The sequence below is a fragment of the Penaeus chinensis genome, chromosome 24 (genome assembly GCF_019202785.1).
Source record: "Penaeus chinensis breed Huanghai No. 1 chromosome 24, ASM1920278v2, whole genome shotgun sequence".
Lineage (NCBI taxonomy): Eukaryota > Metazoa > Arthropoda > Malacostraca > Decapoda > Penaeidae > Penaeus > Penaeus chinensis.
In genome coordinates this window covers 22,499,456-22,513,096 of record NC_061842.1, presented here as the reverse complement: position 1 = coordinate 22,513,096, position 13,641 = coordinate 22,499,456, and the positions used below count along the sequence as shown (strand labels likewise).

The 13,641-nt window shown below is 42.6% G+C and overlaps 1 protein-coding gene across 1 annotated transcript in view; it reads left to right on the top strand.

The window, feature by feature from the left end:
• The window catches only part of LOC125038323 (leucine-rich repeat extensin-like protein 3), a 43,669-nt gene that overhangs the window by 10,007 nt on the left and 20,021 nt on the right, over nt 1-13,641 (top strand). Inside the window, exons 2-3 of the mRNA XM_047631791.1 lie at nt 9,622-9,821; nt 10,240-10,612. Of these exons, the coding sequence (XP_047487747.1) occupies nt 9,622-9,821; nt 10,240-10,612 (573 nt within the window). The remainder of the gene's footprint in view (nt 1-9,621; nt 9,822-10,239; nt 10,613-13,641) is intronic.

Sequence of the window (13,641 nt, the reverse complement as noted above, 5' to 3'; positions counted from 1 at the left end):
CTTCTTCCTACTCCTCCTCCTCCTACTCCTCCTTCTCCTTTCTCTCCCATTTCCATGTCTACCGTTTCTCCTCCTCATTCACCTCCTCCTCCTCTTCCTCCTCCTCCCACTCCTTTACCTCCCCTTCTTACTCCTCTCATCCCCCCCTCTCCTTTTCTCCCTACTCTTCCTCCTTCTATCCCCTCCCCCTCCTTCCCCTACCTCTCCTCCTCCCTCTCCTCCTCCCTTCCTACCCCTTCTTGTACCTCCTCCTTCATCCCCTCTTCCCCTTTCCCCTCTTTCCATACTTGCAACATCCCCCCCCCCCCCACTCTTCCCAGCTCGCAAACAAAATAACAGCGGTTACAAGCACTCGACCGCCGCCCTCTCCTTGGCGTGGTTGCTTGTGGTCGCCGGAGCATGAGGAACAGCGGTGAACTTGCGGTGTGGCTTGCTGGCCGGTTAACCTGTTGCTTGATCCCGGCTTGAGTTTTGGTCGTTTTATTTTCGTTTCGTGACGTGAGGGGGAGATTTTTTTTGTTGTTTGTTTGTTTGTTTTTGTTGTTTATGTTTTTGTGTTTGTTTTTAGCTACTTATTTCCTACCTCTTCTCTTCCTTTCCTCCTCCTTCTTCCTCCTTCCTTCCCCTCTCCCTTCCTTTTCTCTTCCTTCCCCTTCCTCCCCTTTCCTCCCCCTCCTTCCCCCCTCGCCCTTCCTCTCCCCCTCACCCCTCCTCTCCCTTCTTCCCCCAACCCCTCGCCCTTCCTCTCCCCCTCTCCCCTCCCCCTCCTCCCCCTCCCTCCCCCAACCTCTCGCCCTTCCCAAGAAAGGAGAAAATAAAGACATCGGGCAGCATGTCCTTTGCTCTCCCTTGACACCCGTAGCCAAATGACCTCTCCCCCTCCCCCCCTCCCCCCCGTCTTCTCTTCTCTCTCGAGATGACGCGCCACACGTCATTAATCAGGGTTTTGATTTGGCTGTCGCTTGCTGGTACTTCCCTTTTCTTTACTTTTCTTTTCTTGATCCTTCATTTTATTTTTATTTTTTTTCTATGTTTCTGTTTTGTTTTTGTTTTTATCTGATATATCTGTCCGTTTGTGTCGTTCTCTCTCTCTCTCTCTCTCTCTCTCTCTCTCTCTCTCTCTCTCTCTCTCTCTCTCTCTCTCTCTCTCTCTCTCTCTCTCTCTCTCTCTCTCTCTCTCTCTCTCTCTCTCTCTCTCTCTCTCTCTCTCTCTCTCTCTCTCTCTCTCTCTCCGTCTATCTATTTTAGGGGAGTTTCTGTTAGGGTCTATTTTAATCCCTGAATTTATCTATTTCTGTTTTTGATGATCATTACTCTTCGTTGACACCCAAACCATTTGTCAGAGTCTCTCGCCTTTTCATCACTGCATCTGTTTCTCTTCTCTTTATCCATCTCTCTCTCTCTCTAAATGTCCAGAAACCTTTCATAAATATTCATTCTCAAATCATCACATTACCCGCTTTGCTCCATGCTGAGCGGCGGTTGGCAAATAACTGCTGACGTGATCAAAATACCACAGGCCTGACAGGTGGGGAAACAGGTGTGTTACACGATACCTGAATATCGGTCCAGATGTTGAGGTTTCGAGTGTGGTCTCAGCGCTGTGTCTTCTCTTACGATGCAAGAAATCAGGGTAAAGAAAAAAGAATAAATAGAAAGAATAAGAGAGAGAGAGAAAGAGAAAAGAGAAAGAAAGACAGAGAGAGAGAGAGAGAGAAACAGAGAGAGAAGGGGGTGTCAGGTAGAGAGAAAGAGAGGGTGAGCGAAAAAAATTGTATTGTCACAAAACAAAACAAAAGCGCAACGTGTTGTGAATACGCACGCGGGAGGGAACGTGTGTGGGGGGATGGGGGGAAAGGAGGAGTGTGAGTGGCGCTGGGAGGAGGAAGGGGGGGGGGGGGGTAAGGAGGATCATGGAGGTATTATACAAAAATAGAAGTAAGGAGAGATAGAACAGCAATGCATGAAGGGAATTCTACACTGGACGCTTCGTGATAGACCAGGCTAAATAGAGATAGAAAAGGAGAGAGAGGGGGGAGGAGAAAGAACCATCGCCTCATCCCTTATTCCCAAATCTTCTTCCCCTCCCATTCTCATTCTCTCCCCTTCCCCATTCTCATTCTCTCCCCTTCCCCCCCCCCCATCCCACGATCCAAGGGAAGGGTAAGGGGGGGGGAGCCCTCACAAGGTCAAAAAGAAGACCTTGTAAATAAATAATGCATTGAGCGTTCCGAACACGTTCCCGCTACCTCTGTTTTCTTTCTTTCTTTCTTTTCTTCTTCCTTTTTTTCTTTTATTTGTTCTTTTTTTAATAGGGGAGGGTCGAACAGACACACACACACACACACACACACACACACACACACACACACACACACACACACACACACACACACACACACACACACAGACACACACACACACACACACACACAGTTTTCCACGAAATGATATACATATCGAATTCATTTTTTATGCATAAGCACACACAGTTACAACGTGTATACAAAATATAAACCACACATGTAGAAGAAGGCAACACGCCCATTTTCACCCGTATGTACAAAACACAAGTAAAGTTTAAACACACTGAAAGAAATAAGCACGAAGAAAATAATTCGCGTTCATGATCGGTCATACACAAAAACGGGAAGTTTATTAAACAACATTCCTGCACATCAGTAGACTCACAATTTTGTGTCAACAACTATGTAAATAAATAAACACTAAAAAACATATAGAGACAAAACGACAAAAAATATAAAGAAAAATAAATACTACGAGATTTGGTAACAAAAAAGAATCATTATGGCGGCCGCTACGTGCGCTAGAAAATGAATCGCTACGTAGCGAATAGCGATTTGTTTTTGCTCGACCTTGTCATACTTACGAGAAGATGCGCTTCACCAGAATCCCTTATGCGTAGAGGTACAGAATGCCACACAAAAGAACGAAAGAATATAAAGGAATAAAGAGAGAGAGAGAGAAAGAGAGAAATAAAGAAATCGGCCTTTCACTCCAAAACAAGAATCAGCATAATCATGGCATCCCCTGTCGCGATTTAGCATATTCCCTGCTCGTGGACGTAGCGCTTTGGCAGTCTAGCGGGTTTGCAAATGAGCGATTTAGCAGCGAAATCACCTGCGTATGATGTCTCTCGTCCAGGTCGTCGCTAGTTTGCTTAGTTACCAGTCCTATCGCTGAGAGACATCATCGACGTCTCCTAAAAAGGGACACAAGGCGGCCTCGTGGTGGGTGGGAGGGGGTGGGGAGTGGGGATGGGGGGGGAGGGGCTAGACAGGGCGTGTGGCAGTGGAAGTTCAAATGAATGGGGTCCTACCTGCATGCGTTTGTTTTTCTTCTTTTTATTGTTGTTGTTATTATTATCATTTCTTCTTTTCCTGTAGCTTCTTTTTTTGTTGTTGTTGTTCTTTTTTATGTTTATGCCTTCTTGCTTCTGTTCTCCATTTTATTATCTTCTTAGCCATTCTTTTTATTATATTTCTTTTTCATTATTATTCTTTCTTGCTTTCTTTTGTTTTCCATTTATATTTTTTTCTTCGGGTTCTTTCCATTGTTTCTCTCTCTCTCTCTCTCTCTCTCTCTCTCTCTCTCTCTCTCTCTCTCTCTCTCTCTCTCTCTCTCTCTCCTCTCTCTCTCTCTCTCTCTCTCTCTCTCTCTCTCTCTCTCTCTCTCTCTCTCTCTCTCTCTCTCTCTCTCTCTCTCTCTCTCTCTCTCTCTCTCTCTCTCTCTCTCTCTCTCTCTCTCTCTCTCTCTCTCTCTCTCTCTCTCTCTCTCTCTCTCTCGTAACGGGAAGGTTTGTCTTTAATATTTCTTTCCCTTTTCCTTTTGTTCATTGGATCTATTATTATTATTATTCACCTCTCCCCCCCCCCTCCCCCGGTGGAAATGTGTATAATTTTTCAATCATTATTTATCGCCCTTTGTCTTCATTGCAAAATTGACAACAGCAGTAATATTGCAACAAGACTTGCAACAAGAAAAGAGTAAGCAACAACATATCTAATGCAACTCATGGTATAAAGAATATCGTCGGCTCGCACAGATCATCGTTAAAGTAAGAAAGATGAACGAGGATGATTTTATGATGATACGTAGACAGAAATAGAGAAAGAGAGAGAGAGGGGGGGGGGAGAGAAGAGAGAGAGAGAGAGAGAGAGAGAGAGAGAGAGAGAGAGAGAGAGAGACCGAGAGTGAATAATAAATAATGGAAAACAGTGTAAGAGAAAAAAAACTGAAGAGACAAAAAGAGAAAGAAAGAGAGAGAGAGAGAGAGAGAGAGAGAGAGAGAGAGAGAGTTCATATTGATGCAATGAGAGGAAAATGAACCACCGAGAGAGAGAAAATAATATCAGAGGAATGTGTCTTATAATCGAATGTTTTTTTAAAGACGTGATTCCATAAGCATTCTGATCTCTCCCCGTGGGTCTGGGGGCGCGGGGCAGGTGGCGAGGTGGACGGGTTACTCAAGGAGGCCGATTCATGTTTGAAATCTTCTTCGTGTGTCTGCTTCCCTCCTTTTCCGGGAATTTTTTTTTTTAGGTTGAGGGATAAGGGAGAGGAAAGAGAAGAAGAAGGAGAAGGGGGAAATAGGACGTGTGATAGAGAATGTAAAAAAATCATTTAGTTACGAAGAAAAAGACAAAAGCATAAGATGAATCGAAACGAAACAAACAACAGAATTAAAAAAAAGAAAAACAATAACAAAGTCACCATGAAAAATAAGTAAAGAATGACTTTGCTCTTGTTACGGAAAGCTATTTCTCCTTAGAAAATTTCCTAAAAGAACGGTGTGCCTCCTTGTTATTTCGCGCCAAGTTATTGGTTACTGTAAACTAAAAGAACGATGTCCCTAATTGTTATTTGGCACCATGTTACTGGTTACTTTAAATATATCCATGTTTAGAGAGAGAGAAGAATGAGAAGTTAATGCTCCTTCTTGGAAAATTCCCTAAAAGAACGATGGCCTTCCTCTTTATTTCGCGCCATGTCTCATGACGGCCGTGTCTGGCAGCGTGCATGGCAATTAGTAATTACGTAATAGTAGTGTTGTCTTTCGTATTTTTGCCGCTAAGGAATTCGAATTTATGAGTTTTTTTAACGGTTCAAGGCGCTTGCTAGATTTGAGTTTGAAAATAGCCTTAAAATGTCAATTTCTTTGTTTTCTTCCCAAGACCGCGCTTGGGGTTAATATTTAAGAATTAATGGTCAAATAAATGAATATTAAGTCACTTTACGAACACGAAACGGAGACTTGAAACGAATATTTTAAATAAAAAAGATGAACATTAATATTCATAGCTGGTGGTCTGACATATTCATCTAAGCGTGTAAGATAGGCTGGGGATTCACCTTCCCCTCTCCCCCCCCCTCTTCATTCCCCTCCTCCCCCATCTCCCCCGTCCCCTCTTTCGACGTCAGAAGCCTGAGGGAAGCTGTTTTTAGACCAAGGCTACTGGCCCATCCTTCCCCTCTTCCTCTCTCCCATCCTCCCTTCCCTCCCTCCCCCTCCCTCCACCCTTCCCTACCCTGCCTCCCTACCTCTCTTCTCTCCTCCTTCGCTCTTCCTCCCTCCCCTCCTCATCCCCTCCTCCTCCCTCCATTCCCCTTCTACCCTTACCTCCTCCCTTCCCTCCTCTCCTTCCCATCTTCTCTTCCCTCTTCCTTCCCCCCCCCCTCCACCTCCCTTCCCTCCCTCTCCCTCCTTTCACCCTTCCCTCCCCTTCCCCCAACCTCCCTCTCTCCTGTCCGGAACAAACTGTGAAGGTTATGTTCTTATTTGCATGCTAAGGTGATTATTTGTTCCATTAAAATGACAGTCTGATAATCTTCTAATCATTTCCATTATCGTTTCATCATCTTTCGTTTATACATATAATAAAAAATACAAACACATCTAAATCCTCTTGATATTTCTCTATTCACACTTTTATCACATCATTTTCTGCGTCCCATGGTTTGTGCCCTCTCGCTTCATCTCCTGTCATCTTCCCTTGACATTATCTCGTCCTCATGTCGCAGGCAAGTCACACACACGCGTCTTCCAGGGAAAAAGGAGGTCTCGAGGCAAAAGAATCCTTTTAAACGCACGCACACACACACACATACACATTACACCCAAGAATTACTTCTCTCGCTCGCTCTCTCGCTCTCTCTATCTCTCTCTCTCTATCTATCTATCTATCTATCTATCTATCTATCTCTCTCTCTCTCTCTCTCTCTTCTCATCTCTCTTCTCATCTCTACCCAAGAATTACTTCTCTCTTTCTTTCTCTCTCTCTCTCTCTCTCTCTCTCTCTTTATCTCTCTCTCTCTCTCTCTCTCTCTCTCTCTCTCTCTCTCTCTCTCTCTCTCTCTCTCTCTCTCTCTCTCTCTCTCTCTCTCTCTCTCTCTCTCTCTCTCTCTCTCTCTCTCTCTCTCTCTCTCTCTCATTCTCAGTGCCATGAGAAGCACGCTGAGTTGTTTGTGCTTGAGATCCGTCCGCGAAAAAAAACGGAATTATCTCCCCTGGCTTTATAAGGGACGCCAGGATGCTTTCTCTCCCTCGATCAGTTCTGGCTCTCTTTCTTCTCTCTTGTTTATTATCTCGTCTCTGGTTTGTTTGTTTGTTATTATTCATTTCGTAATTCTCATTTCTTTTTTTTTAATTTCGTTTGGGTCTTTTCGGTTAATGTTTTTTCTTTGTCTGATTAAGTTATCTATCTATCTCTCTCTTTCTCTCTCTGTCTCTCCTTTTATCTATTTAACCCCCTTTCGCCCTCACCCCCTCAATTCTCTTAATCTCACAGCTCTCGTATCTCATCGCAAAATCTTTTAAAACCCCAAAGGAGACTTTTATGAATAAGAGACACGAGATATCATAGGATGATCCCTTCATGAATTGCTGATAAGTGACGTTAACGAGGTTCGGATTCCCCGCTTTCTAAGGATGACAAATGAAAATCGGTGGCTGCTTGCAAGTGATGACGTCACGCGGTTCATCTCACGACTTTGGAGACAAAAAAAAAAAGGAGATTGGGAGAGAGGGCAGGAGGGAGGGAGGAGAAAGAAGAGAGAGAGAGATAGAGAGAATGAGGAACAACGGAGGAAAGAAAGAGAGAGAAAAAGGAACGGAGGAAAGAAGACAGTGAGGGGGGAGGGAAGAAGCAAATTATAAAAACTTGTCTTTTTGTCCCATCTGCCATCTGCTACTGCAATGAGGCAACTAAATTTAACTTTTGCTGAGGCAAATTATATACGCAACGGTAAACAGATGGGTTACGTGTATATATTGCATGTATAGAATGTGCATAAAAACAAGCTGTGTGTGTGCATGTGTATGTGTGTACGAGAAGCACGTGCATTTACATATATGTGTTTATGCGTGTATTCATGTTTGTGCGGGTATAATTATAAAGACACGGATGCATAAACAACATCCACATGCACAAATAAGCTACACAGAGCCCCGATCACAGCGCAGTAAACAATACCCGAAACATTTTCTATTTTAGTATTACACAGCCGCTCACAAAGGCATCTGGGCAGCCTCTTGATATATGAAGGAGAGAGGCTGCGGTTGCCTACTTTACCCTCTAATCTATAATTTCCAAAAGCTTCTTGTCAGGCGAGAGTATCATTAATATGAGTGGCTAAAACTTTATGGCTGCCTCACTCGCCTCGCCAATGGCCGTGATAGAGATGGTGCTATATAAAAGTGTTTTAATTGACGCGGTTGAAATTATATAGTATGTCATGTGTGCTGAAAGAACGTGTTTTTCCTTCGCCCATTCCGCACCCCCTTAGATATCTGTAAAATATAAATAGATAAGAAAAATATATGGCTGATGATAATCGATAATTCATATTGCGCGAGATTGGAGACTTCGATGCATCCGTAGATACTAATCCTTGTTTCATATTCTTTCAAGTATTTCATTCTTTTTAGGCTTTCCTCTTTGACCTTTTGGCTTATAATTAGCGTTCTCTGAGACATTCTTTTGTGAAGAGCCTATGATATCCGTAATTAGACTCCATGCAAGAAATTACAAAGTTTGTTCCTATGTGTGTTTAGACATTACAAACCGTAAAATGCATCTCCCAATTTGGAAGTGACACAGAAAGTAAGGCTCAAGGTTTAGTCATCACAAGACTAAATCTTTTATATGAGCTTTTATTTTTGTATTTTCTTTTCTTTGGGTTTGTAAAATCCGGAGAGAATATAACGTTTCTAGTGCATTATTGTTAGTCCAAAAAAAAAAAAGATCTAGGATATTTACTTACACAGCAAAAATTAACTTTACGGTGAAAAGAAACAAAATACTTTGTATCATGACAAGACAATGAGGTTCTTTGTGTATCTCGAGATGTTTGTCTTTGGTTACTAGTTGAGGGATAAATTATCGTTAGTGTACATGTTTGTTTAATTACATTTACACACCCATTCATCACTGTATTCTTGCCCAAGTGTTTGTGTATGTGTGTGTGTGTTTGTGTGTGTATATATGTGTATATATATATAAATATATATATATGCATATATATACATATATTCACACTCACTCATAAACACACACACACACACACATACACAAGAATACAGAGGTATGTCTGGTGGATGGGTGTGTAAATGTAATTAAACAAACATGTATCTCTTTATATATATATATATATATATATATATATATATATATATATGATTTGATATATATATATATTAAATCATAAAATAGCAATGTCTTCACGACCAATTCAGACACGGAAATCATTTAAGGGAAGCCCATGGGTTCCTGATGATCTTCTGACCTCAAAACCAACACTCCTTCGCGCGCGCATTTCGTCGCTACTTTGTCATTGTAATTCCGAAGGACAACGAGCCGATATTTTTTTTTTTTTTTTTGCGATGACAGTTAAAGTGGTGATGATGTCATTTGCTCTGTTTCTTCTGCTATCTTGTTCTCATCTATGTTTATTTATCTTATTATTTATTATTAGTATTTCTATTTTTTCTCTTTTTTTCGGAAGGGGAGGTATTGCTACTTTGATGATTCTTTCCCGCTTTCTTCTCTTTTTCTTTCTCTTTTTCTTTCTTTTCCTCCCTTCATTCACCTGCTCTTCTTTTTTTCTTCTTCTTCCACCACTTTCACCCTCACATACTCTTCTTACTCCCTCACTCTCCTAATTCTTCTTCTCTTTCTCTTTTCTTCTTACCTCTTCTTCTACCTCCTCTTCAGCCTTTCTTTATTTCTCCTTCTCTTTCTCTTTTCTTCTTACCTCTTCTTCTACCTCCCCTTCAGCCTTTCTTTATTTCTCCTTCCCTTTTTCCTTTACCTGCGATTTCCATTTTCGAAAACATCGTTTACGTAAGCGTCTTTATAACTGTACGTTAGAAGATACAAGATATATATTACTTAATTGGTTTCTTCATATAGAAAAAAAAAAAAACAGTAACTAGATGAACAGATAATATTACCTTACACCCTTAAAACCAAATACTATTATCATTATCAAATAAATAAATAAATAATGACGACAATAATGCATAATGACAATACCAGCTACGTAATAATTTTTAAAAAAAATACGTTCTTAACCCCTCTCCCTCTCCTCTCCTCCTCACAGGGTGCGTGGGCTTCAGCTGGGCCCAGAATGGCTACGGCTACCTCCCCCCCGAAATTCCCTTCACACAAGGCCCCGGGAACAACATAAACGTCTTCGTCTCCACCACGCCTCGTCCCCGACCGCCCACGCCCACGACACGCCCACCAACACAGCCTCCGTCGCCGCCTCCTCCTTCTACACCTTCCAGACCTCCGTTTAATGTGAGTTTGGTTGTGTTGGGTTTTGTGTGTGTGCGTGTGTGTGTGTGTGTGTGTGTGTGTGTGTGTGTGTGTGTGTTGTGTGTGTGTGTGTGTTGTGTGTGTGTGTGTTGTGTGTGTGTGTGTGTGTTGTGTGTGTGTGTGTGTGTGCGTGTGTGTGTGTATGTATGCATGTTATGTATTGTTATTGGTATTATTGCCATATATGCATTTGATTTTTGATCTGTTTTAACTTTTAGCTTTTAACTCTCTCTCTCTCTCTCTCTCTCTCTCTCTCTCTCTCTCTCTCTCTCTCTCTCTCTCTCTCTCTCTCTCTCTCTCTTTATATATGTATATATATACATATATATATGTATGTATGTATGTATGTTTTGTTTTGTTTTTTTTATTCTAAAGAGCCCCTTTTTTTCTCCCAAAACAGCCTCCGACACAACCGCCCACTCTCCCACCCCGCCCACCCCCAACCCCCACCCGCCCAACATTCACCCGCCCACCCCCAACCCCCACCCGCCCATCATTCACCCGCCCACCCCCAACCCCCACCCGCCCACCCTTCACCCGCCCACCACCTCCACCCTCCACCCGCCCACCACCTCCACCCTCCACCCGCCCACCTCCTCCACGCCCAACCCCGACCCCCGACGACCATGACCACCACCACCACCACCACCACCACAGCGACGACCCTCTGCAGTGGCTCAGGGATTCCGTCCCAGGTGAACCAGGCGAAGATTACCCTATCTTCGGGTGGCCGATCATTCAGACCGCCTTCACCTGCGCGGGCAAGGTTGCGGGTAAGTACAGAGGCTTGGTGGATTTATGTGCTGTTGTTGTTGTCGTTGTTGTTGTTGTTCTTCTTTGTTTTCCCTTTTACTCTCGTTCCAGATCTGTCTAACTCTCGGTTTCTCTCGCTTTCTAGCTCTGTTTCTCTCTTTCGCTCTCTCTATCTCTCTCTTTCTCTCTTTCTCTTATTTTCTTTTTCTCTTTTTCTCTTTTTCTCTTTTTCTCTTTTTCTCTTTTTCTCTCTTTCTCTCTTTCTCTTTTTCTCTCTTTCTCTATTTCTCTCTTTCTCTCTTTCTCTCTTTGTCTTTCTCTCTTTCTTTTTCTTTTTCTTTTTCTTTTTCTTTTTCTTTTTCTTTTTCTTTTTCTTTCTCTCTCTCACTCTCTCTCACTCTCTCTCTCTCTCTCTCTCTCTCTCTCTCTCTCTCTCTCTCTCTCTCTCTCTCTCTCTCTCTCTCTCTCTCTCTCTCTCTCTTCATCCTCAACGGGTCTAAAAAATTCCATCCTAGAATCCCATTCCTCATTCACACATCCCACTCTTTCTCTATTTTTTACTTGCAAATGTTCTATTGAAAAAAACTCATCGTGTCAAAAAAATCACCAGATTGTAACCCGATATTATCTAGTCACGATGGATAGTCTCCCCTCTGTTGCAATAGCCAGGGTCGCATGTGTAGTTCAGGGTTGTGTTCTCGAGAAGTACATCTTAGTCTCCCGGGGTTAAAATGGCAATGAGAGAGACACGAGGAAATGCTTATGCGCACTTCAAGACTTGGTGCGAATTAGGGGTAGAACAAAAGAGGTTCGAGGTGCGTGCTTGACGATTCTAATACCCCATTATGGATAGCATTTGATTCTTTATCAAGCATTTACACACCAATAGTATTTCTTATATTCCTTATCAATGGCATTTGATTCCTTATGAAGCAGTTACACACCGAGAGTATTTCTTGAATTCCTTATTATTCGTGGTTAAATTATCCCCCTTTGAAAAGTTTTTTTTTTTTTTTATGGCACATCTAAAGAAAAAAAAAACTTCTCGAAAACAAAATTGACGAAAATCCGGGCTCGGTCGCTGTAAACAGGCATCGATAATGAATCCAAAAGTGCGAAGTTTACAGCACGGAAGTTGCCAAACAATGGCTCGTTCTTTATTTAACGTCATTGTTCAGAAATTCTCACGTCTGTAACTTGATAGTATTTGATGAGCTTCTATAGCCTCGGACACAATACAAGGGAAACAGAATGGATGTTAACCTTTGTTGCATAACACCTTCAACATTAGCTTCTTGAAATTACAAAACTGTCCAGTTTGAGAAGGGAAATCTAAGAAATAGTTGAAATACGGTTATCAGTTTTGATCTTGTAACATGCTGTAAATGATGAAGTCTATGCATGTTTCTCTCTCTCTCTCTCTCTCTCTCTATCTATCTATCTATCTATCTATCTATCTATCTATCTCCTTCTCCCTCTCTCTCTCTCTCTCTATCTATCTATCTATCTATCTATCTATCTCCTTCTCCCTCTCTCTCTCTCTCTCTCTCTCTCTCTCTCTCTCTCTCTCTCTCTCTCTCTCTCTCTCTCTCTCTCTCTATCTATCTATCTATCTCCTTCTCCCTCTCTCTCTCTCTATCTATCTATCTATCTATCTATCTATCTATCTCTCTCCTTCTCCCTCTCTCTCTCTCTCTCTCTCTCTCTCTCTCTCTCTCTCTCTCTCTCTCTCTCTCTCTCTCTCTCTCTCTCTCTCTCTCTCTCTCTCTCTCTCTTTTCCTCCATCCATCTTTACTTGTACAATTCTATCTATCCCATTTTTTTCTCTCTCATCTCTGCTTCTCTTTTCTTCCTCCCTCCCTCACTGTACTCATCGCTATTCACATGTGCCGTCGCGTGCAGAGAACCCATATAAGTTCCCCGTATATTATCCTATAAAAATAGGGTTCTTTTTTCATTCGTTGACACATGTTAACACGCCTCATGATACTGCCTGGAACCGCAAGTCATTTTTACGTCTTTCGAATCACCAATGGGATATTTAAAAGGTGGGAAAGAAAAAGGAATACAGAAAAATGAATAATTTAAGATTTGTTTTAATAGAAACAGAAAAAAAACGAGTAATTTAAAAGATAAGAAAAGGGGAAAAGAAAACGAATCATTTGAAAGAAAAAAAAAAAAAAAAAAAAAAAAACAGAAGCACGAAACATTTAAAAGACAAGGAAGAAAACGAGGAACTAAATACAGAAAATAACGAAGCCTGTAAAAGACAGACTAAAAAGAGATTTGCGCCCGTGTAAAGGGAAAAGAAGCGAGAAATCCGGCGCCATTAGCCCGTGTTCCATCACTGACAAATAACGCTATTCGCCCACCCGCCCTCACTAGTCGCCCCACCCCCCCGCCCTCACTATTCCCCCACCCGCCCTCACTATTCCCCCACCCGCCCTCACTATTCGCCCACCCGCCCTCACTATTCCCCCACCCGCCCTCACTATTCGCCCACCGCCCTCACTATTCCCCCACCCGCCCTCACTATTCGCCCACCCGCCCTCACTATTCCCCCACCCGCCCTCACTATTCGCCCACCCGCCCTCACTATTCGCCCACCCGCCCTCACTAGTCGCCCACCCGCCCTCACTATTCACCCACCCGCCCTCACTAGTCGCCCACCCGCTCTCACTATTCGCAAACCCTCCAATCTATTCCTCGTTACGATCACCTCAAACCGTCTTGCCGTGTCTTCCTGTCCCGCCAAATTGTTCCAACATAATTTCTGGCAATTGTTCTCGACCCCATTATTCTATTAGCGTCTTCGTCTTCGATATAATAAGGGTCGTTCCAGACACCCTTTCTTTGTGACTGTAAACACCTGTTCATGACCAGGTGTCGACATAATGATCGTATGCAAATTCTCTTTTCTTTCGTTTTTCTTGTTTTACCTTGGGAGTCATCATCGCCGCCCACGCCATAAAAAAAACGAGTGAGTCTCTTAAAAAAAAAAAAAAAAAGTAATAATAAGAATAAAATAAAAAATAGGGAGAGCTACAGG